Here is a 25,756-nt window from a genome sequence, read left to right as displayed (position 1 = left end):
GGCTTTATGGTGTTCTTGTTTCCTGGAACTGAGTTTTTTCCTCCCTCTCCCTCTGTTTTCTGACCCTCTCATCTTGTATCGCAGGTTGAAAGGATTGTAGACAAGAGGAAGAACAAGAAAGGAAAATGGGAGTATCTTATCCGATGGAAAGGCTACGGGAGCACCGAGGACACGTGGGAGCCGGAGCACCACCTCTTGCACTGTGAGGAGTTTATTGATGAATTCAATGGGCTGCACATGTCCAAGGACAAGAGGATCAAGTCAGGGAAGCAGTCCAGTACCTCCAAGCTGCTGCGTGACAGTCGAGGCCCGTCGGTTGAGAAACTGTCCCACAGACCTTCAGATCCTGGAAAGAGCAAGGGGACCTCCCATAAACGGAAGCGAATTAACCCTCCCCTGGCCAAGCCAAAAAAAGGGTATTCAGGCAAGCCCTCTTCAGGAGGCGACAGGGCCGCCAAGACGGTGTCTTACAGGACTACCCCCAGTGGTTTGCAAATAATGCCCCTGAAAAAGTCTCAGAACGGGATGGAAAATGGGGACGCCGGCTCTGAGAAGGATGAGAGGCACTTTGGAAACGGGTCCCATCAACCTGGCTTGGATTTGAATGATCATGTTGGAGAGCAAGATGTGGGTGAATGTGACGTGAACCACGCCACACTGGCGGAGAACGGGCTCGGTTTGTAGCTTTTCTTTCTCTTGGGTTTGGCTCTGGCCATGGCGAAAGGGGAGCTCTGCCTATAGCCTAGGGACATACATAAGACCCCCACTTCCATCCCCGTCTCTTAGCTAGCCAGTAATTCCCCCTTCATCTCTCTCACCTAGAGCTTTGTGGACTCGGTCATAGGCCCATGTTGGTTACAGACCCTCATGCATGTGGGGAGGCTAAGCCTCTGATGCTCCAGCCAAGGTCTGGAATGGGTCCAAAGTTCCAGACTCTATTTCAAGACACCCAAGGCCATGGTAACCCCTCTAGACCCACTTCTCTGAGGGCAGCTCAAGTCCTCACCCCCAGGACCCAAGACACGTGTCCTCAGCGGGCCAGTGCCTCCCAGGGCACAGTGCAGAGCCCTTGCTTGCAGCCTCATCATGCCCCCAGCAGTGTAGCCCAGAGAGGTGGGGTCTGGGTTGGGGTCCGTGCTGTCTTCTCAGACGCAGTGTGGACTTGGAGTTCACCACGCCAGCGCCTGTGCTGGAGCCTCTTGTCCTTCTGCTGTCTCTAGGTTGGATGATTGACCTATATTAGGTCCTGTCTTAGTCTGTTCAGGCTGCTGTCACAAAACACCTTAGAATGGGTAATTTATGAAAAATGGAAAGCTAATTTCTCACAATTCTGGAGGCTAGAAGTCCATGATGAAGGCACCAGCAGATGCCGCATCGGGTGAGGGCCTGTTCCTCTTAGCTGGTGCCTTCTGTGTCCTCACATGATAGAAGGGGCAAGGCAGCGCCCATCAGCCTCTTTTATAAGGGCCACTAATCCCATCCACAAGGATGGAGCTCTTATGACTTAATTACCTCCTAAAGGCCCCACCTCTTAATGCTGTGATTGTGTTGTGGCTTAGGTTTCTTCATATGAAATCTGGCAGAACATAAACGTTCAGACTATAGTGGGTCCTAAATGCTGTCTTGACCTCATCCTGCACTAATTCTTTCGATTGGCACCCTCTTACTCTAACACAGCCTGCATATGTTGTGTTAGGTTATGGAATTCCTCCTTTTTCCAAAGTTTCTTTAGGCAAAATTAAGGAAACAGGAGGTGATGACCCATGTAGTTCATACTCCCAAACGTGAGATTTCCTGTGTGGTCACATTGCCCCTTACCTGAGTCCTTCATGGCATCAGTCTTTCAGGTTAGCTACTTGTGCCAATTATGTGCAGTCCCTCACTTCTCAGACACCTGTGTGTCTACCTGGTGGCATTTGTCTCTTTGGCTGCCAGAGACCCGAGCCTTGGAATGTCCAGAAATCTTACAGGAGTGTGGACAACCATTGCCCAACAGGACAGGGCCATCAGATTCCCTGATGAAACCAGGGTGCGTGTGGGGACAGGGATGCTAGGATGCAGGGGGAATGGTTAGAAGGGCTCACAGAAGGTTGGGGTGATGAGGCCAACACACTTCAGTGTGACGATGGTAGATTTGGAGTCCAGAACGTGCAGAGCTGGCTCCCCTGCAAGAGCTTGCTGTCTTTAGGGACTCTTGCTGAGAAATCTGAGCAATCCGTGTTGAGGCTCCTCTTTCTCCAGAGAGAGGAATTTCACCCAAACAGGATTTACTTAGCATCTTTGCCCCAGACTGACTCATGTTTCCGTCTGGGGATCCCTGACGCTGACGTGACTGTGCCTGTGAACATATGTAAAAGCTGTTTGTTTTAGAAATTCATCTCTCGGGGAGAAGTGGGCTCGTGTAAATGGGGCTTGGCATAAACACCCGTGTTTGATGTTGCTGTGACGGCTGCTGGCGGTGGCGGAGTACCCTGTCTCAGGAAGGGTGGCGAGGGGAGATTTTGTGGCCCTTTGGGTGCAGGGGCAAGGCTCTGGCGGGGTTCCCTGCATTCCAGCTGTTAGCAGCCCCCTGCCCTGCTCATATGGGGCAATCCCAAGAGTAAAGCATGAGGGAGGAAGATTTGCTGACTGTAGCTGACAGTCTGCAGTGTGGAGGAGAGAAGCCGGACTCGTAGAGAGGTCTACATGAGGGTGTGCCTCTTGTGCTGTGCAACCTTCTGCGGTGAGGCAGAGCTGCGAGCTCTGTGCTCTTCACCCTTCGGCTTTGCTCATGCCTGCTGGTCCATGACCTGGTGATAAGGCATGGTACCCCACAAGCAGGGAAAACAGGTGAGGGCCAACCTGTTGAGATCCACTGATAGTCCTGTTAGCTCCAAAATGCTATTCTAGACCTTTCTTGTCTCTCTGATCTCTTATCTTCCTCATATTTGCCTGACGTTGTGTGTTCTCTACTCCCACTTGAGCCAATGCTGGCCTCTATTTTGTTCTGTTTTGTCTGTTTCAAAAGGGCCCTTTTGCTTAATCACATCCCATAGCACTGGTGCCCGTAAGGTTAAGGCACTGGTTCTCAGATTCTGTATGTATTAGATTATCTGGCAACTGATGAGAGATGCAGATCCCATGGAATCTGATTTCCTAAGTCTGGGGTGGAGCCCAGGAGATGGACTTGTTAACAATCTTCCTGGGTGACTCTACTGCATTTTGAGATGAGCTTTGTGGCCAAATGTGTGGGGGGTGGGACCTTGAAGTTTCACATCAGGTGTCAATTTAATTCAATTCAATACTGATTTTTTTTATGGCTTCTTAAGAGTTATTCACCATGCTGGGTGCTTGAAGTAGAGTAATGAAGAGATAGGTATGGACTTTTCCCTCTGAAACTTATAGCTTCCCTCTGAAACTTGCCAGGAAGTTGGAATGCCAGCCTCTGGCCCCATGCTGAGAAGGCGCCCGAGGCTGGCTCCATGGAAAGAGTAACACATATTACATACATGTGCATGGCTTCACCATACCCACAATGACGTCTTCTGTGGTCACTCGTGTGATAATTGTCCCAGCCACCATCAGCCTTTCACCTTCTAGTCAGAACTAGCTTGTTAGCCAGGTCTGGGGGAACTGGGAAGAGGAAAAGACTGAGAATCCTTGCTTGAGAGAGAAGGAGAGTGTTGAAGAGAGTGGTTTGAGGTTCCTGGACAAGACCCAAGACAGGGGATGCCGTGGTTCCAGAATTTTTCAGCAACAGGCCAGAGGTGTAGTCCAGCAAAACGTGTTTCCATGTGTGTTTTCAGCCAGAGGGAAGCTTTGCTGAAGCCAGTGTTCAGGCCCACGTAGCCCTGAATGTCCTTCTTCTACCCTCTTCGCTAACCTCACCTTCCCTGATCTGGACTAAAGGATCCAGTCTCCAGGGGCCCAAGGGTGAGCACTGGGGGTTTGCAGCACAAAGGAGGGCTCATCTTAGCCCAGCAGAAGGGGATGGGGGATCCTGGCTGCAGTTGCACAGCATTTGTTTTGGGGGTGGGCTGTTGCTTTTTATATGGTTTTAACTTCTCTTTGGTGAGTTAAGGTTCTGCATACAGAACAGCAACTTATGTAACATGTTACTCATTTACTGCTGACTTCCCTGATCTACTGTGGAACAAATGCTAAATTGGGGCTCCGGCGGGTGGTGTTTTGGTTTCAGACTGCGTTTTTTCCCCAGCAGTGTTTGTGGGGTGTGTGCAGCAGTTCTACACTGCTCTTGATTCTGAGTCTTCTCTGATAATGAGTACTGGCTTTGTGGTCCGGGGCCCATCTGCCTCAATATCTCTTGGGGAGCTTGTTAAAACGGGCTGTATCCCAGTTGAATGAATCAGGATCTCAGGGGGCTGGAGGGGTGGGTTCTGCACGTTCATGCTGAATTGTAACAGCCACAGGTGTGTACAGGAGCTCCAGCAGATGTGTTTGGTCGTAAGAGATGGTTCATAGATCCATCTGTTGGTAGATCCATCTTTACTCCCTGGATTTGAAGCTTGTGAGAAGGAATGTGATCTGGTCCTTCAAAGTTTTAAAACCTGTCATAGTTTCTCTGCCTTGCTTGCAGTTTCTACTAGGCATCTCTCTCTTTTTTCTAAAACTACACGAGTTTCATCGGTACAGAAAAGCTGGTGGGTTTGCTAACCCTTGCTGTGGTTTTGCCTTGGTGAACTGCTTAGCACTCGTCTAAACAGGCCAAAGCATCAGTATTCTATGGATTCACACGAGCCTTTACTCTGTGAAACGTCCCTAACTAGGAGCCATCGTTTCTCTTTGAGCCCTAGAATCGCATAAAGACTTGCAGCGTTCTCCAAATTACCAGGAAGGTGATGAGCATCACTGTTGATGCCAGTCTTGTGGCCCCATGTCCACATTTCTGAAAGGACGTTTAAGATCCTTTCCTTGCATCTTGATGACTGTTGTCTGCTGCACAGACGTTGCATCTCACACATTGCATGATTCAGTGTTTGCAGAATTATCTCTACCATTGAACGAGTCATTCCACACAACACACACACGCAACATTTGCCATTTTCTCTCCATTGATCTTTTAAAATCGTCTCAGCTTTCACTTCTAGAACATTTATCTCTTCCTACTCACTCTTTCAACATGATTATCATTTTTCCCTTTATTGATTATAATGGAGAACCGTGTTTTAAAGGCAGTTGGAAACTAAGCGCAAGCAATGGGAAGTGGCCTATGGCTTTTGAGAATCTAGGGGCTCCCAAACATGGATCCGGCGTCAGAATCCCTTGGAGGGCATGTTGAAACACAGACTGTTGGGTGTACCTTCAGCATTCTGATTTAGTAGGTGTAGTGTGGAGCCTGAGAATCTGCACCTCCAGCAGAAGTTCCTAGACGCTGCTATTGGTCCAGTGAGCCCAGTTTCAGAACTACTGCTCTAGACTAATGAGCTCCAAGATGGCGGAGATGAAAATGCAGATGGTGTTGTGCCTGCCAGGTGGTGGTATTGAGGAAACTTGAAGTGCTTGTGCTCTGCACCTGGAGTTGGCATTCATAAGACTTTGTAAAGAGAAAGTTTGTGAAATGAAAAGCTGTAAGGTTGAAAGTTTTAGAGTATAAGTACTTCCCTGAGATGAGGCCTTGGAGTTTCCAAAGTACCTTGTGTGATCCTCATGGCAGTCCTGAGAGGTAGTTTTTCTACTCATTTTACAGAGGTGGAGACCGAGGTTACAAGTGTCCAGGTTGGAATTAGGAGAGAAACTCAGGCAATTTGACTGCAAATTTAACTATAGAGCTGGCCTCTATACCACGGCCCAGCTGGATTCCAGGCAGTAGAATTTCCCCAAGCCCTGATTACTGACAGAGACATGTTGTGATTGGGGGAGGGTCAGGAGTGCTTGGTGGTACAGGATGTACTTCTTTGACACCCTCCTTGTTTGTTTATTTATTTATTTATTTTTATTATTATACTTTAAGTTTTAGGGTACATGTGCACAATGTGCAGGTTAGTTACATATGTATACATGTGACATGCTGGCACGCTGCACCCACTAACTCGTCATCTAGCATTAGGTATATCTCCCAGTGCTATCCCTCCCCCCTCCCCCCACCCCACAACAGTCCCCAGAGTGTGATGTTCCCCTTCCTGTGTCCATGTGTTCTCATTGTTCAGTTCCCACCTATGAGTGAGAATATGCAGTGTTTGGTTTTTTGTTCTTGCGATAGTTTACTGAGAATGATGATTTCCAATTTCATCCATGTCCCTACAAAGGACGTGAACTCATCATTTTTTATGGCTGCATAGTATTCCGTGGTGTATATGTGCCACATTTTCTTAATCCAATCTATCATTGTTGGACATTTGGGTTGGTTCCAAGTCTTTGCTATTGTGAATAGTGCCGCAATAAACATACGTGTGCATGTGTCTTTATAGCAGCATGATTTATAGTCCTTTGGGTATATACTCAGTAATGGGATGGCTAGGTCAAATGGTATTTCTAGTTCTAGATCCATGAGGAATCGCCACACTGACTTCCACAATGGTTGAACTAGTTTACAGTCCCACCAACAGTGTAAAAGTGTTCCCATTTCTCCACATCCTCTCCAGCACCTATTGTTTCCTGACTTTTTAATGATTGCCATTCTAACTGGTGTGAGACGGTATCTCATTGTGGTTTTGATTTGCATTTCTCTGATGGCCAGTGGTGGTGAGCATTTTTTCATGTGTTTTTTGGCTGCATAAATGTCTTCTTTTGAGAAGTGTCTGTTCATGTCCTTCGCCCACTTTTTGATGGGGTTGGTTGTTTTTCTCTTGTAAATTTGTTTGAGTTCATCGTAGATTCTGGATATTAACCCTTTGTCAGATGAGTAGGTTGCGAAAATTTTCTCCCATTTTGTAGGTTGCCTGTTCGCTCTGATGGTAGTTTCTTTTGCTGTACAGAAGCTCTTTAGTTTAATTAGATCCCATTTGTCAATTTTGGCTTTTGTTGCCATTGCTTTTGGTGTTTTAGACATGAAGGCCTTTCCCATGCCTATGTCCTGAATAGTAATGCCTAGGTTTTCTTCTAGGGTTTTTATGGTTTTAGGTCTAGCGTTTAAGTCTTTAATCCATCTTGAATTGATTTTTGTATAAGGTGTAAGGAAGGGATCCAGTTTCAACTTTCTACATATGGCTAGCCAGTTTTCCCAGCACCATTTATTAAATAGGGAATCCTTTCCCCATTGCTTGTTTTTGTCAGGTTTGTCAAAGATCAGATGTAGATATGCAACGTTATTTCTGAGGGCTCTGTTCTGTTCCATTGATCTATATCTCTGTTTTGGTACCAGTACCATGCTGTTTTGGTTACTGTAGCCTTGTAGTATAGTTTGAAGTCAGGTAGCGTGATGCCTCCAGCTTTGTTCTTTTGGCTTAGGATTGACTTGGCGATGTGGGCTCTTTTTTGGTTATTTATTTATTTATTTTTATTTTTATTTTTATTTTTGAGATGGAGTCTCGCTCTGTCGCCCAGGCTGGAGTGCAGTGGTGCAATCTTGGCTCACTGCAAGCTCCGCCTCCTGGGTTCATGCCATTCTCCTGCCTCAGCCTCCCGAGTAGCTGGGACTACAGGTGTCTGCCACCATGCCCGGCTGATTTTTTTTGTATTTTTATTAGAGACGGGGTTTCACCGTGTTGGGCAGCATGGTCTCATCTCCTGACCTCGTGGTCCGCCCGCCTCAGCCTCCCAAAGTGCTGGGATTCCAGGCATGAGCCACTGCGCCTGGCCAACACCTCCTTGTTTATTGATAGATGGGTATGGTGCTTCTGAGCCTGAAACGCTGTGACTAACTCCATGCCACTCAATCTGAAAACCTAGATAACATCATCACTTCCATAGAGAAATACAACTCAACAAAACAGCCTAAAGGAGGGCTAGAAAGCCTGAAGAGAGAAATAACTATTAAAGAAATTGGGCCAGGAGTGGTGGCTCACGCCTGTAATCCCAGCACTTTGGGAGGCTGAGGCAGGTGGATAGCTTGAGCCCAGGAGTTCAAGACCAGCCTGGGCAACATGGTGAAACCCTGTCTCTCCAAAAAAATACAAAAATTAGCCAGGTGTGGTGGCACATGCCTGCAGTCCCAGCTTTCCATGGAGCTGAGGTGGGAGGATCACTTGAGCCCAGGAGGTCGAGGCTGCAGTGAGCTGTGATTGTGCCACTGCACTCCAGCCTGGGCGACAGAGCGAGACTCTGTCTCAAAAAAAAAAAAAAAAAAAGACATTGAATTGGTTGTTAAAAAGTCCTCAGAAGAAATAAGAAAGGAGGAACACAAGGCCCAGAGGGTTTTGCAGGCAAATCTAAACATTCTAGAATAGATCATCTGACCACACATTGTAGAGCAGATAACCCCTCCCTTATCCAAATGATTATGGAGAACAGGAAAATGGGAAAATACTCCCAGCTCCTGTGACGAGGTCAGTATGACCTGGATTTCCAAAGCAGACAAAGAGAGGAGGAGAAATGCAAATTACAAGTCAATCTCACTTCAGAATGCAGTAGTGAAAGTCCTGAATAACCTTCTGGGCTTATTATAGTTCCCTTGATACTTCCTCAAAACTACGACTGTTTCAGAAACATCTCATTCCTTGCCCTGAACTTGACCCCAGTTCATTGCCTTTAGAATCACCACTGCTTCTCTGGGTGAGGAGCTTGTCCCAGAAGAGGCCCAGGGAAACTGGTTCAGGAAGGCTCTGACTGTCATCGGCAGTGGCCCGACACTATCTGGTGAACCACTGAGAGGTCAGGAAGGGTGTTCCCGGGGCAGCCTCTTGTCAGCACAGATATCCATGTATCCACTTCCCTGAGCCCAGCTGTTCTTCCTGACACACTTCAAGTACCCACCCCCAGGCCAACACACTTTCACTAACCTTTTCAATTTTTAAAAGCAGATGATTTTTCCAAGTCAGTAACAACAAAAACTTGAGGGTTTTTTAGTCTTTTGTCTTTCACAGGGTGGCAAGTAAGGAAGGTGTGCTAATGAACTAACTTAAAACCCTTTGATGTGGTGGTGTTAAGACCCTGTCCAACTTGGCCACTGCCCTATGCACATGGAAAGTGCCAGGCTGTGATGGGAAATCCGACTCTTTAACCAGGAGCAACTTGACCCATGGCAGATCCAAGGGGAGAATCGATTCTCCCCGCTTGGCTCCTGAATTCTGGATTTGATTTTGGTGCCCAGAAGAGGATGATGGAGTCTTGACCACTGTCAAGGTTTAGAAACCAACTAATTGCTTTTCCTACCTGCTCAGCTGTCGTTTTCCTCCCTCAATGTCCTTAGGAAAGTCTTAGGCACTGTTTGCTCATGGCTATCCATCAGGGGACTTCCAAAAAGGGTATAGTGGGGGAGTGGAAGCGATCCTCCCCAGGAGCAAGCAGTAAGCAGGTACAGTGTCTGTAGAGGGTTCCAAAACAATAATAAAACTTCAACTCCTAATGTCGGTGAAAAGCCGCTCTCCCTATTGAGGGTTCCAAAACAATAATAAAACTTCACCTCCTAATGTCGGTGAAAAGCCACTCTCCCCATTGAGGTGGATCCCAGGGCCTTCCTCCACCCTGACCCCTCACACAAAGCAGCCAGTCTTCATGAATGATGATGATAATGGTGGCAGCGGTGGTGGTGGTGGTGATGGTAGCAATAGTAGCTAACATTTCTTGAGGTCTTACTGCAGGCAACGCCTAGCTCTTTGTATTTGATCTACTAAATGTGATTTAATTTCCTCAGTGGTTCTCTGATGGAGCAGTTTAACAACATAGCAACATAACAAGGTTACCTGGGATCAACCTTGTTTATAGATGGGGAAACTGAGGCTCAGCAAGGGTAAGACACAGCACTGAGAGAAGGAATTAGGGTGTGGTGCCGGGTCTGGGGATGCTGAAGCTGTTGGGGGTCTGTGACCAGTTTTGTAAATGAAGAAAGGTACTTCAGGGATTCAGGTTGAAGCCAACAGACCTTTCCCAGATGCCAAGGGCATTGTTCTGGCCAACACCCCTGGGCCTGCCTTTGAGGCATCTTCAGTAGTATCAGAGATGCTGACTTGGCATTCCAGGGAGGTGGAACCTCTGGTCCTGGTGATTTTCCTTAGGGCCTTAGATTAAAACACACACACATGTATGCATGTACATACACATGCACATATTCACATCACAGATGTACACATCACACACTCATGCACACATCATATATACACACACACCTGCACATCTATGCATTGTAAAGGGAACTCCCTCAATTGTCAGTTTATTTCAATGCTAGAAGAAATGGCAAAAAAAGGACAAAGATCTTCACCAACTGATGAATGGATAAACAAAATGTAGTCTTTCCAGACGACGGATGTTATTCAGTCATAAAGAGCAATGAATAGTGGACATATGCGGCAACGTGGATGAACCTCAAAACCACATATGATATGATTCCATTTATGTCAAATGTCCAGAATAGGTGAATCTGTAGAGACAGAAAGTAGATTAGCGGTTGCCAGGGGCTAAGGGGAGGAGGGAGTGGGCAATGACTGTTAATGGGTACGGCATTTCATTTTGAGCAATGAAAATGTTCTGGAATTAGATTATGGGGACAGTTGCACAACTCTGCAAGTCACACTAAAAAATCACTGAATTGTGCACTTTATATGGGTGAATTTTATAGTATGTAAAATAAATCTCAGTAAAGCTGTTTTTGTTTAAAAAAAAAAAGGAGAAGAAAAAGAAGCTAGCAAGTAGGATGAAAAATAACAGCTACCGTTTCCCTACTGCTTGCCATGTGCAAGGGAGCCTTCTAAATGCTCTCCAAGAAGCTGTGCATTGAATTTCCTCGACAGCCCCCATTTCTACACTGGAAAATTAATGCTTAAAGAAGACACGTGCATTGCTTGAGTTAGTCCAAGTGTCACAGAAGGTGGAGCTGGAATGGAACCACAGTGCCCACTCGTGAACCCAGGCTCCCATGTAGGAAATCGAGGTGCTCTTAGTGAACCAAGGCACGCTGTATTAGTTCCCTATGGCTGCTGTAACAAATTCCTCCCAACTTGGTGGCTTAAAGCAACACCACCTTCTTCCCTTATAGTTCTGGAGTCAGAAATCTAAAATGCATTGGCAGGGCTGTGCTCCTTCTGGAGGCCCTGTGGGAGAATCCATTTCCTTGCCTTTTCCAGCTTCCAGAGGCTGCACGTACTCCTCGGCTCGTGGTCCCTCATCTCTCTAACCTTTGCATCCATCCTCACATCTCCTTCTCTTGACTCCAAGCCCCCTGCCTCCCTCTTACAAGGACTTATGTGATTACACTGAACCAACCAAGATAATACAGGATAATCTCCCATCTCAAAATCCTTAACTTAATCCCATTCACAAAGTCCTTTTTGCCATGTCAGGTACCACATTCATAGGTCCCAGGGATTAGGATATGAGATCTTTAAGGATTTGCTATTCATCCCACCACAGGCATTTAGGAGAGTTTGAGGGGAAGAAAGGGTATGCATATGGGTTTGTATTCTTGAATGGGCAAGAAAACTGCTGGTAACAAGGAAATGTTAATTTTGTCGTCTAGATTATTAAAATTATTTCATTTAAGTGCACTTGCACATCTGTGCATTGTGAAGGAAACTGCCTTGTCAAAGCTTATTTCAATGCTAGAAGAAATAGCAAAAGCCACATCAAGTAGATTATTTCATTTAAGCGAAATAATTATTTTGTTTAAACGAAATAATCTACTTGGTGTGGACTTTGATATAACTGGAAAGTGTTGAAGTTGACTTAAATTCCCTTGTTGATTTTTTAAAAATTATTTATTTATTTATTTTTGAGACAGAGTCTTGCTCTGTCGCCCAGGCTGGAGTGCAATGGCATGGTCTTGGCTCACTGCAACCTCCGCCTCCCGGGTCCAAACGATTCTCCTGCCTCTGCCTCCTGAGTAGCTGGGATTACAGGTGCATGCCACCATGCCCGGCTAACTTTTTTGTACTTTTAGTAGAAACGGGGTTTCACCATGTTGGCCAGGCTGGTCTTGAACTCCTGACCTCAAGTGATCCACCCACCTCGGCCTCCCAAAGTGCTGGGATTACAGGCATGAGCCACCATGCCCGGCCTCCCTTGTTGATTTTAGAGATGGGAGCAAGCAGCTGCTCCTACAAGACACAAAACACTTATCTAATCCTAGGATGCATTTCTATACGACAGTTACTGCATAACAGTGTTTTATACAAGCCAGCCTGAGCCTTCCTAGTGCCCAATGAGCTGCTGTTAATAATGACAATAACAGCAATTGCACCAACAACAGATATTTATTAAGCCCTTGCTATGAGTCAGGTGTTGGTGGGCTAAGGATGTTACATTTAGCAGCTCTGTTAATCCTGACAATTCTATGAAGTAGGTTGTCTTTTTATCCCTGGTTTGCACATAAAGAAATGGAGGCTTTACAAAGTTAGTTAGGCAACTGGCCTGCAGCCTCCAGATGGTAACAAGGTAGAGCCAGAATTGTGGTCCTCTTTCTTCCTTTCCTTTCCTTTCTTTTCCTTTCTTTTCCTTTCCTTTCCTTTCCTTTCCTTTCCTTTCCTTTCCTTTCCTTTCCTTTCCTTTCCTTTCCTTTCCCTTTCCTTTGCTTCTTTCCTTCTTTCCTTTCCTTCTTTCTTTCCTTTCTTTCTTTCTTTCTTTTCCTGGGCATTTTAAAATGGCTTTCTTACATCACCTTATCCTGTGATATCTGACTTTATCGTTAGATCTTAATCACACACAAGGGAAAGCCTGTTCTACTCATCTCTTTCTCTCTCTCTCTCTCTGTATGTATGTGTGTGTGTGTAACATTTTGTATGAAAACACTCGCATTTTGATTTTTCTGCTCAATATAGCATATGTCTGTTTCCATCTATTTCCATATTGGGCAACTCTTCATATTGGAATTTTAGTAGTGCCATTTATTTATATGTTTTCAGAAGGATATACAGGTTGAATGTCCCCAAGTCCAAAATCTGAAATGCTCCAAAGTCCAGAACTTTCTGAGCATCAAAATGATGCTTAAAGGAAATGCACATTGGAGCATTCACTTATCAGATTAGGGATGATTAACTGGTAAGTATAATACAAATATTCCAAAATCAGAAAAAATCAGGAATCCAAAACACTTCTGATCCCACACATTTTGGATAAGGTATACCCAACCTGTGCAATATTTGATTTATGTAGCCAGTCTCTTGTTGTTGGACATTTAGGTTAGGTCTAAACGTCTTTGGTTTTCTTTCATTTTTTTCTGGACTATTTTTCTAGACTAGATTCCCAGAGGCAGGATTATACTGCTAATTTTGCCATATCCTTCTAACCCCATCCAAAAAAGAATAATAATAACCAGTGAGGCATAATTTTCTAGTTTTGTCATTGCCTTGCCAGACGTGTGTGTTTAAGGGGAACAAGAGGAGCCTCAGTATCGTTTATTTGCATTTCTTTAGTCTCCACTGAAGCTGAGCTTTTTCTCTGCATGCTCAAGTACTCTTTGTAACTTCCTCTTTGTGGTTGGTTCACTCCTGTCTTTTGAGATTGGTGAGAATTCAGATACACAGGGAAGAGGTATGGTATGGCAAAGGAGGAGAGCCCAGAGCATGTTTGCTGGTTGGTGAGAAGATGCGTTTAGGGCAGGGGCTGGTGTGCTTAGGTAAAGACTTGGGCGACAGCTGAAAGACGGGCTGGAGCCAGGTGCAGGAGGGGCCTGGGTGGCAGGGAACCCCCTGTTGTACTTGTGGCAGCCCCTCTAATGCAGGTCATCCATGTAAGGACTGGTCCTAAATTTTTGATGAACTGGCAGAAATACCAAAATCTGGTTCTGGCCCCTATGTCAGCCACTCTGGCCTTCCTCTGGCTTGTCCCTAACTCTGTACCACCCTCTTTAAACCCACTGGGCAGCTCGGCTGATAGACATTCTCCATTAAGGGCTGCCCCAGACACCTCTACTACCTATACCCACCTGTCTGCTCCCTGGAGAGCTATTAATAAGGAGCCCAGGGTGTGGGTGACTCCAGAGAAACATCAAAGAAAAGAGATTTGGTAGGGGCTGCGGCAGGAGAGAGAAGCCTCCACTGGGGTCAGGGATGCCATAGAGAAAAGTCACAACCCTAGACTGGTTAGAAGAGGAGAACCCAGGAGACGAAATCCTGAGGCAGCCTTCTTTAGATATTCATGTTATTCCAGGTGGTGGAAGAACAGCTGGTGAGGCAAGCCCCTGTGTATAGATCCCCTTTTATCTTCCTCGTGTGCAACCTGACTATGCTGTGTGTAGAGCCCCTTTTATCTTCCTCGTGTGCAACCCGACTGTGGTGTGGTGTTCCTGGGAGCGCCAGCCTCGAGGCCTCGATTCACACTTTTTATGTTGCAACATGGCTTCTCTTTCTTTCATCCTGTCCCAGAAAGAAAATCGAGACCCTGGGGCAAAATGAGCCTGGAAATAGGTTTGTGCACCTCGTGTCATTAAGACGTTGCAGTCCACGGAGCCCCGGGGTTCTCTGAGGGCCTCCTGGTGAGAAGCCGGGTGGGTGGACTCCAGCGCTCCCTTCTCCATGTCAGCCACAGTAGCTGCTTGTATTAGTCCATTCTCAAGTTGCTAATGAAGACATACCCGAGACTGGGTAGTTTATAAAGGAAAGAGGTTTAATTGACTCACGGTTCCCCAGGGCTGTGGAGGCCTCAGGAAACTTACAATCATGGCAGAAGGGGAAGCAAACACATCCTTCACGTGGTGGCAGCAAGGAGAAGTGCTGAGCAACCGGGGGAAAGCCCCTTATAAAACCATCAGATCTCATGAGAACTCACTTCAGTGTCACAAGAACAGCATGAGAGTAACCGCCCCCGTGATCCAGTCAACTCCCACTGGGTCCCTCCCACCACATGTGGGGATTATAAGAACTACAATTCAAGATGAGATTTGGGTGGGGACACAGGCAAACCATATCACTCCTGTTTTATTTGTTTCATGTGAGGGTTTGTCATGTGCTTTTGTTGAGGGAAAAGAAGACAGGAAATGAGAAGACTAAAAGCATATTTCTGAATACACCAGTTTAATAAATCTGCCCACCAGTGGCATGAGCTACTTGACGAGGTTGTTGTGCCCCATGTCATGGGTTGTTTGGGTGGACTTAGTCAGACTCAGGCAGAGGGATTCCTGCATGGAGACGGGTGAGATTAGGTGGCCTCACAGGACCGAGTCAGCTCCTCAGAGCATGTGTCTGGCTGGGCAGGGTCGTGGCCGCTGTGCAGTCAAGACCCTCATGGTGTGCACTCACCCTCCTCATGGCTGAGCCATGTGTCACCACAGCCCATGTGTGCAGAAATACTCAGCTCATTTCTGGAGGCTCCTTGTCCAAGTTCCGACAGGTGCACAGGGAGCTTTTGCAGCGACCATGCAGGGAGGGAGAACACAGGCTCTGCTTTCAGCGGGGGCACCTGCCTGAGGCCACAAAGCCAGCCAGAGGATAAGACTTAGCTGTCTCGCCCACCGACCCTCCTGCTTGGCCTCTTTCGATGTCCTAGCTCCCAATTCTGGCATCCCCCGGCTGAGGGAGATCCAGGTACTGACCTCCGATTGGCTTTGATGGCTCCACTCATGCACCTGTCTGTTCCCTGCTGCCCCAGATCTGTGCCACCATCTCCCACCATCTGCTTGACCCGGCTCCTTGTCCCCACAAGACGGCAGTGAGGTGGAGGGGGGACATCTAAAGGGCCACTTCCGACTTGGTTCTGAGGACCATTGTCCTGAGTCTTACAGTGAGGGCAGAGCCACTTTCCATGGTCCGTGGGGCCTCTGAGTCCTGGGCTGTGGGGCCTTGGGGGTCAGTATATCGTCGTATCTGCTTCCCCTTCTTGGCACTTTGCTGGATGCTTCCTCTGCTCGGCCAGGCCGGTCACCTTGGCCTGTCGTCTTCCCATTACCTTCCAGTGTGCAGAAATGTGGCACCCACTATTGACTCTTCTCCTTTACTTTTGCTTGTGTTAATACTTAAAAAAATCTTTTACTGCCATTTTAGAGTGGTTTCAAGAAAGAGGAGACAAATTTGTCAGTGTGGTGTATCTAGGTCCCTAAAATGTTCTTCTTTTATTCTTTACTTTTTCCTCTCCTCTCCTCTCCTCTCTTCTCTTTTTATTTTCTAAAGTTACAAATACATGAGTTGTAAAAAATTCAAACAGTATGGAAAATATAAGCCTTTAATTTTAATTTTATTTTAAAAATATTATTATTATTTGAGATGGTGTCTCACTCTGTCGCCCAGGTTGGAGTGCAGTGGGGTGATCTCGGCTCACTGCAGCCTCTGCTTCATGGGTTCAAGTGGTTGTCCTGCCTCAGCCTCCTGAGTAGCTGAGATTACAGGTGCCCACCCCCGTGCCTGGCTAATTTTTGTATTTTTAGTAGAGACGGGGTTTTGCCATGTTGGCCAGGCTGGTCTCAAACTCCTGACCTCAAGTGAAATGCCTGCTTTGGCCTCCCGAAATGCTGGGGAAAATATAAGCATTTTAAAAATTAAAGTCTCCATATTCTCCCTTCCCAAATCCTATTTAGAGGTGACTTCTGTTAATGTTTCCTTATGGATCTGTTGGGACTATTCTCTAAGTTTATATATATGTATATGTATTTATATATATTAAATCTATGTACTTTATTACATACCATATATTATATATGTGATATATATTACATATTTACTTAAATATTTGTTTGTTGAGTGATGAACAGGAATTATCCCATTTCTTTCTCTCTCCATGTATGTAGGTATAGATATGTATATATCTGTCTATCATCTGTCTGTCTATTCATTTATCCATTATTTATCTGTTAGCCAAGGCCTCACCAAGTTGACATCCGAGTAAAGATTGAAGGTGGTGAGAACACCTTGTCCTGCAATTTCTTTTTTGACTTAAAGCCTGTCTTGGAACTCTTTCTGAGTCAGGACGTGTGGAACGCCCTCCCTGTTTTTGGCTGCTTGGGATTTACGGTGTGCAGGGACTTAACTGTTCCTCTGTGATGGCCATCTGGGCTGCCTATAAAGGGACCTGCTCCTGCCAAACCTGGCTAGGGCCAGTCTTTGTAATGCTTTTCCAGGCCCTGTTGTTTTAATTTTAGTTTCTAAATGTGGGTGAGCATCTTCTCATGTTCCTTCCAATTGTGTCTCTCCCTGGGCATTGCCCGGGTGCCGTCCTGCTGTGGAAACAGTGGTGGCGAGTCAGGGGCATTCAGCCATGTGACCTGGAACAAATGACCCAGCCTCTGTGGGCCAGATTCTTAATTTATAAGATGCAGATATTCGTACCTCATGGGTTGGGGGTAAAGAATAAATGAATTCGTTTATAGGAAGCCCTTAACATATTCGCTGGCTTGTGGTAGACATTTGATAAATATTAGCCGTTATTTCAATTTTTTCCCCCTTTTTCCAACTGGGTCTTTATATTTCCCCATTTGTTTTAAAAATCACTTTACGTACAGTACACATATGTGAATCCTTTCCTATGTATGCTAACCAGTACTCATAAAATGACTGCCACATACCAGGAACTGTTTAGACAAATAACTGCAATACCTCATGCTGTGATGGAGACATGCAGAAGATATTGTGGGGCCATAGGTAAGGGCACCGAAGCCAGCTTAGGGGAAGGAATTATTCAGGGCTTCTTGGAGGAGGTGATGCATAAGTGGAATCTGATAAAATGAGCCGAAATGACTGAGGAAAAAGTCAGGGATGTCAGGAGGTGATGACAGCATGTACAAGGGCATAGAGCTGAGGGACAGCCTGTGGGTGCCTGTTGACACATCACAAAGAATACAGCAGTCCAGCCAATTCTAGAGCAGCCTGCACGGGAGGCTGAGCTCCAGGGAATTCCTCGGGTAGTCAGGCTTGTTTTAAGAACCAGATAGATGGAAGCCCACCCCATCTCTCTGTGTTCTGCATGTGTGACTCCCTCTGCCTGAATGCCTCCCGCTGTGAGCCCTCACGTGAGTAGTAACCTCTGCTCATCCTGCAGGTCTGGCTCAAGCAGCAATTCCCCCATGGAAACCTTTGCTGACTGCCAGCATAGCTCAGTTTCCGTTTTTATTTGCACACATGGAATGGTGTTTCTTGGTTGACAGCACTGACCTCGGTTTGTAGTGGTCACACTGATTATTCGGGTAATCTCTGCCTCTTTCACTCGATCAGAAGCTCCACAGGGGAGGGATGGTCTCCATTTTTGTTCACAGCTGTATCACCAACACCTAACAATGCTGGGCACTTAGCAGGTGCTTAAGAAATGAATGAGTGAGTGAATGAATAGATGAAAGAGAGGACTTAAGGAGCCGGTTCTGCTTTAAGATGGGGTTCCTGAGGCCAGGTCCACCCACTGCAAACCCTTCTGACATCTGTCAAAGCTGCCCATCCCCTGGCCCAGTCTTTCCTTCTGTCCTTGAGTTGTCCTGGGTGTTGGCTTCACAGCCCCTGCTCATGGTAACATGTCCTGGAGAGCCCGTATTTTGTCAGGGCTCTTCACAGCAACGACAGGATTCCCTTCCCATTGGCTCATCTGGTGATTGTTGTCGCCATCTGCCACGATGGCCCTGCTTGCTATGCTCCTCTTCCCTTTATATTCACGAAGCCACAGTGGACTCTTAATAAAGCACCAGGCTTCCTCCCCCATGAAGGGCATTGTGAGTTCTTTTCAGCAGGGTGCATCTCATTTGGGCTGCAGCCTCCGTATTTTGCGCAGTTCTTTGCTATGAGAGAGCAAATGCCCAACTCATGTAATTTATGACCTGCCTTGATGGTAACATAGGACATGAAATTGGTGGACTTCTTAATAGAAGTCCCAGTTACAGGAAGGATTGTAAGATTTCACGTTTAAAATTGCTCTCATTTTGCAGGTAGCATAGAGGCGAAGAAACTGGTAAGAGCAGGCAGGTAGAAAGAGGCTCCGTGTGTTCAAATACAAACATTGCCTCTTAGCATCTCCAAGCAGGTCTTACCAGCTTTTGAGCCTCACTTTTCACCTCTGTAGTCCGGGAATAGCAAGCCTGCCAGAAAGGTTGAAGCAGTGGGTCCTGGCGCCTCATGAGTCTTCATTTCTCTTCTGCTTTGTCAGACTCCGCTTCAGGTGGAGCTTCTTGCTTTGCTCAAGAATGTGCTTCTCTACCCCACCCTCAGCCTGCCCTGTCGTTTTTTCATTGATCCTAGGATATTAGGTTTTATTCTGTTGCATAAGCCAGCAAGGCGATATCAAGAGGGACAGCCCCTGGGTGCCTGTTGCCACATCACAAAGAATGGGTTGCAGGACAGTGGACTCTGTTACTTTTGTGACTTTTCCATGGAAGTTAGAGTCTTGAGTTTTTCACCTGCCATCTTGGTGACAGTGCCACTGAGTAGGAGGTTCTGCCTCCCAGTTTGTTCTTTCTTCTTCTGTTCCACTGTGGACCTCTGGAAGCTTCTCCCACCTTCATCTCCTTTCCCGATTCCCTCCCACTTCACCACCCTTGCAGAAAGAGGGTGTGTCCTGAGTTCCTGGAGGTTTAGCAAGACATCTCCATCTCTGGCCTGGCTTCCACCAGTAACTCCTCATATTATTAGGTTGGTGCAAAAGTAATTGTGGTTTTTGCTATTTTTTTTTTAATGGCAAAAACCTCAATTACTTTTGCACCAACCTGATACTTGGTGGCAGTGAATGAGAAACAACTGGTCACAAGATCTGTTGAGCCCTCGTGTGTGCCAGGCATGGCACTGAGTGCTGAGGATACAGCCCAACTCATATTCCTGTGGGAAGAACTGAGGAAAGAGCCAAATATTCCAGTGAACTGTGAGCAGATACGGGAGTGCCCTACATGAACGTGGATACCACCGAAGCAAGGAGATTATAGACGCAGCTTCCACCTGAAGGATGCATGGAGCTTGGTCAGGCAAAGAGGAGAGGGGAGAGTGTTCTAGACAGTAGGAACTATATTTTAATTAAGAAGATTTGTAGAAAATATGTAACATCTATTTCAAGCATCATTAATAAATGCCATTTATGATTTCTTCATGAAATATTTATTAAATGACTGCTGTGAGCTAGTATTGTATACTTAGAAGCAGGTCTCAGCATGCCTCGTTCTGGGGGTATGATGAGTAAGACAAGACACAGTTTAGGGAAGAAAACAAACAAATGGGGAAATGACAAATACATTGACAAGCTCCATACCATGTCAAAATAGCCAGCATTTACTGAGCCCTTGCTAAGCCAAGCCCTCTTGCTAGCACTGGCAGTTCCTCAGTTAATCCTAGCAGGGAGGGTCATTACCCTTCCCATTTCACAGATATGGAAACTGAGGTATATGCAGGTGAAATAGCTTGCCTACAGTCTATTAGTCAGTAGGTGGCTGTTCCAGGATTCAGATATAGTTGTCCTGGCTTGAGACCTAGATTCCTAAATTCTTCTTTTCTGCTTCTTGAGGGACAGGGCTATCTGGGAGGCCAGAAGAGAGCTACATCGTATTTGGAAAACTTAAAAAAATTTTTAGCGTTTTGAGATCATTTTCTCCCCTACAGTTCACTTAAAGAGGCATTTGCTTTCCCGTCACTATGTGGTGGGGACTAAGGCTGTAGAGATGACCAGCCGTGTCTTCCAAAGAACTCAAAGCTTATTAAGCTGATTAAGGGATCAGCTGGTCCCCAGTGACCTGCTGCAAAGCTGAGCATGCGAACTCAGGAAGGCCCAGGACACCGGAGCCCTGGGGATGGGCTGTTCCCGGCGCTTGGGGAGGAAGAGACAACTGTCTGGAAGAGAAGCATTTCAAGTGGCCCTGGAGGATTAGATGTGTGAAGGTGGACGGAAATGACATTCCTGGCCAAGGGAACAGAGGAAGTAATGGCTCAGGGGGTGGAAAACTCAGTTTCGGAGAACCTCAGACAGTCCTGGAAGTTAAGGTGTTTATGGGGCAAGAGTGGGAGTTAAGGCCAGAAAACAGGATGAGGCCAGACGGTGGAGGCATGTGAACTTTTGAGCAGAGGAGTTGCAAGAAAAGGTGATAAAAATGAATTTTAAAGGAAATCACTTTATACTTTGATACCCTACAGAATATTTTGCCACATACCAGGATCCTGGCATAATAGAGCTTTTGGAGTTAGCATGGCCTTGGAGGGTTTTAATGCAGGAGACATGATTTGATCTGTAGAAAAAGTTCCTTTTAATAAGGTTAGTTTTGTATTTTGAATTCATGCTTTACACTGCTGTTTAAAACATTTAGACGGGGCATAGTGGCTCACACCTGTAATCCCAGCGCTTTGGGAGGCCAAGGTGGTGGATTGCCTGAGCTCAGGAATTCGAGACCAGTCTGGGCAACATGGTGAAACCCTGTCTGTACTAGAAATACAAAAATTAGCTGGGCATGGTGGTGGGTGCCTGTAATTCTAGCTACTTGGGAAGCTGAGGCAGGAGAATCACTTGAACCCAGGATGCGGAGGTTGCAGTGAGCCAAGATCATGCCACTGCACTCCAGCCTGGGCAACAAGAATGAAACTCTGTCTCAAAAGAAAAAAAAATTTAGACGTCTGACAGTGAACATCATAAGATTACTTAGAGGTGTTGGATTTAGTGATTAGATAATCTGAGAACCTAAACTTTCTTAAAATTCAAAGTGTATGGATTTTATCCGGCATAATTTTAACATGCCAGATGACAGCTAACTGTGGCTAAGATTTTTTTTTTCTTGAATGCACCTGTGAATTTGAGCCCTGCTATTGCATTCAGGTCCTGAGAGCAAGCATTCTGTACATGGGACTAGGGGCTTTTGGTTCCGCTCAACTGTAGAACTGATGAGTCTTCTCTTTTATTTAACTCTCCCCTCCACCTCACCTCCTGACATGATTGATGACCGGAAGTGCTCAAGCTGAACTCCCCCTGGGTTGGTCTGTTCTCTCTGTTAATAGTATCTGCTTCCCAAGATGATAAGAGTGATTGGAACACTGGGGAGAATGGACTGGAAGGAAAGTGCTTTGCACCTGTGACTTTTAGGGGGCTAGAAGGAGACCCCCAACACCACAATTTTGTTTATGCTATCTTCCAGCCTCTTACTTTTTTCCCCTATGTCTTTTGATCAAGAGGTAAGAACTTCTATAGGCCCTCCATTGTAAGTCTAGTGTTTATTCATTTATTCACTCATTCATTTATTCAACAAAGAATGACTTGTGTCATTCTTTGTGCTGGGCCTCCGCTGGTTCTGAAGGTATATGAATAACTAAAACAGCCCTTGCCTTTAAGAATCCATCTGGTGGTGAGGAGGGAGCCAGACATTTGAGAAAAGCCTTGTCAAGATGTGGAAGGTATCCGTGATGATTTTCCTACAGTGTGATTCCCTTCACTGTCCAGTACAGTAGCCATCAGCCACAGATGGTTAGAGTTATATTTCAATTAGTTAAAATTAAAAAATTAAAATTTCAATAGCCATATGTGGATTCCACCTACTGTATTAGACAATGCAGATATTGAACATTTTCATCATTGCAGGAAGTTCTGAATCAGACTGTAAGCTCTTTGAAGGCAGATCCATGTCTGGTTCTGCCCATCAGTATACCCCAGGTGCTAAGCATCTGGTGAACACTCACTAAGTATGTACTGAATGAACATGGGAGAGGATAATAAGGAGAGTAAAAGAAGGGTGTACAAACAACCAGAAGAGAGATGCACTGCTCTGGAAGAATGTGCAGAAGAGATATCCCTGGAGCTCCATCAAAAAGTAGGGGACTTTCAGCAAGTGGGGAAGGGAGGAAGGGTGCTTTCTCCGGGAGGGAGAATGACTCTGGTCTCACTAACTTCCTTCTGTGTTCTGATGTCTCAAGCCACACAAGGTGTTACTATTTTGTTTGCAATGGAAGGAAAATTCATAGCACTCACGCTGTGTTCTCTCCTTGGGTGTCTTTGAGAGGTGAGATCTCACTCAGAGCGCCAGATGTGATATAAATACGAGTTAGTCATCTAGGTGTGAGATCAACTGGATTGCAGAAAACAAGTGTTTTCACGTATGAGGCCAGTACAAAGCTTTGCAAGCATGTTTGACACACGGAGGCTTCATGATCTGTGAGTGAGGTGAATATGGAATGCACCACTAGGAACATACTAGGAACATTATTAAGAATTTGGCGTGGGGTATGTTGTGTTGCTGGAGTGTGTTCCCCCACCTGATTGTTTGCTCATCCAGTCATTGGATGAACACTGGGTTAAGCATGCGCCGTCCTCTAGGCACTGCGCTCTGTGCTGCAGACACAAAGGTGAATACATCTCAGGCTTATCCCTCAAGAGGCCACAGTCTGGTAGGGTCTTCAGGCAGGTGTATGGATGATGATAACATAGTGAAATGAGCTCTGCTTGGTAAAGCATCACATGACACAGGAATCAGGTGTGGCATCCACATTTTCTTTCCTCCTTTGTTCAGCAAAGACTAGGCTCTGGAAAAGAAAAGCAGAACATCCATCAGAGCCAACACCATGAGGAGGGCCTGAGACCAGGGCTAGTTTCAGTGTCTTGATGCTCGAATCCAGCATCAAGCTTGGTCAAGATGCTGGAGTTTGACCCTCATGCTGGCACTTCCCAGTGGCATGGCCTTGGGTTTTGGTTTTCTCATCCATAAAATGGGGATGTAAACATTGTCCTACAGGGTTGTGATGAGGATGGAATGAGACAACCTGTGTGAATCCCATAGTAGGCACTCAGCAACTTGTGAGTACTGCATGGTTGAGAGAAAGGACTCTGGGGAATATGCCAAAGTGACACTTGGAGTCTCCATTTCACACTGTTGTGGGGGCAGATGTAGATCACTTCTACTCCAGCTGCCCATAATAATCAAGGAGCCACCCTGGTTTCTGAGGATGGCTGTGTTAAGTGAGGAACCAGAATGGATAATGCATCCCTTAACTGGGGATAGCATCCTTCGGCGATCTGTCTAAACTTTTCCTCCCTTCCTCCAGGCCTGAAGGGAATGTGGTAGTGTTCTGTACCTGGGGTTTGAAATGTTCTTGGTGGAGAACTTGGACATGGTTCCTGTGCCCTGCCAGGAGTGGCTGTGTTTTCTGAAAACTGATTTGCGTGGTAGAAGTGCCCTACGGTCTGTCCTTGTCTGTCTCATGCTCTGTGGCCTCACCCCAACCCCAGCCCTCCACTTCCTGCCCTCTCAGACAGCTTACCCCTAGCTCAGGGGCAGCTGCCCCTGTATCTGTTAATGACAAGTTTCTATCTTTCCTTCTGTGTCTTGCACACTGCAGTGAATTCCCTGACACCTTTTGTTGCTGCATGTAGACCACTGTGCACCATTTCTTGATTCCCCTGGGATCCTTCTGGCATTTCTCTATTGATTGGGCAGTTTTTCTTCCCCTCTTAGCTGAGTTGAGATCCCTCTTTCTGTCTCAGAGTTTCTCCTCAGGAAATCTTACACACACCTTTATTATTTTATCCAGTGTGATTATCTCTGTCTTTTAATATGAGTTTAATATGTTCACAGAATAATGTAATTATTGAGATATTTGGATTATTTCTCTTATTTTAGGTAGCATTTTGTTTTTACCCATTCTTCTTCTCTGTTCCCTCTCTCATTCCTATTTTCTGACCTTTTAATGCTTTTCACTGGATTGATACATTTTATACATTCCTTCTCCTTGGGCTGACTCAGAAGCTAGCTGTAGATTATATTTTTAAACTTTAGCACACATACTAAAGTATGATCTTTTTCTAACAAATATGATGTCCTCTTACTGAATTTGGCAAGATGCCTCCTTCTGCTTGGCTTTCAGTTGTCATTGAACCTGTCTCTTCCACATTTTACTATTATTTTATACACCCAACGTTATTAAACACCATTGATTATTATTTTCACAGCCAGTAATTACATTTACTAAAATTTTAAAAATCTATTTTTTTACCCATGTCTTCCTCTGAATTAAATTTTTGATTTGCTAAGTTTCTCTTAATTTTTTTAGAGTCTGTGGTAGATAAATTTTCTTAGTGTTAGAACACCTGAAAATGCCCATTTATGTGGCCCTTTAAATGCTGCTTTAGCTGGGTATAAAATTGGTTGACAGTTATTTTCTCTCAGCATTTTGATGAATAGTAGCTCATTTTTTCAAGCCTCTGTTATTGCTGTTTTCAGTCTGCCATTCCTTTTTGACAATATTATTTTTCTGTCTATGCTTTATTTTAAGAACTCTTTACCCATGGAATTCTACAGTTTATCATTAATATTATTTGTCTGTGTATCCTGCTTGGTACTTAGAGTGCTCTTTCAAACTGAGAACTTTTTCTTTTTGAGTTCTACAAAATGTTCAGCTATTCTTTTCTTAAGAGTTATCCCTTATATAGAACTTTGATTCTTATCTGCAGGGTATTTATGTTTAAAATATATTTAACTTTTTATTTTGAAATAATTTCAAACTTACAGAAAACTATGAAGGACCCATTTTCTGATTAACCAGTTTTTTAACTTTTTTCTCTCTTTCTGTGTGTGTCTGTATATGTATATGTGTATGTATATAGACACACATATTTATAATATATACACATTATATAAACTATATACAAATTGTTCTTTTTCTGTACCATCTGAGTGTAGACTATACATTATGCCTCCTTACCCCTTAATATCTAGTGTGGATATTTTATAAAAGGATATTCTTTTAAGTAAACACAATGTAGTTAAGAAATTCAAGAAATTTTGCATTGACGCAATACTTTTATTTTAGCCCATATTCAGTTTTTTTGCTATTACCGCAATAATGTCTTTTAGATATTTATTTCTTCCAAT

The 25,756-nt window shown here is 45.2% G+C and overlaps 1 protein-coding gene across 3 annotated transcripts in view; it reads left to right on the top strand.

The window, feature by feature from the left end:
* The window catches only part of CDYL2 (chromodomain Y like 2), a 213,075-nt gene that overhangs the window by 125,619 nt on the left and 61,700 nt on the right, over nucleotides 1-25,756 (top strand). For all 3 annotated transcript variants that reach the window (XM_034940776.3, XM_034940777.3, XM_055100790.2), the window contains exon 2: nucleotides 85-676. In XM_034940776.3, the coding sequence (XP_034796667.1) occupies nucleotides 85-676 (592 nt within the window). The remainder of the gene's footprint in view (nucleotides 1-84; nucleotides 677-25,756) is intronic.

The sequence above is a fragment of the Pan paniscus genome, chromosome 18 (assembly GCF_029289425.2).
Source record: "Pan paniscus chromosome 18, NHGRI_mPanPan1-v2.0_pri, whole genome shotgun sequence".
NCBI lineage: Eukaryota > Metazoa > Chordata > Mammalia > Primates > Hominidae > Pan > Pan paniscus.
Note: the sequence above shows the minus strand (reverse complement) of the source record. Positions and strands in the feature narration are given on the sequence as shown.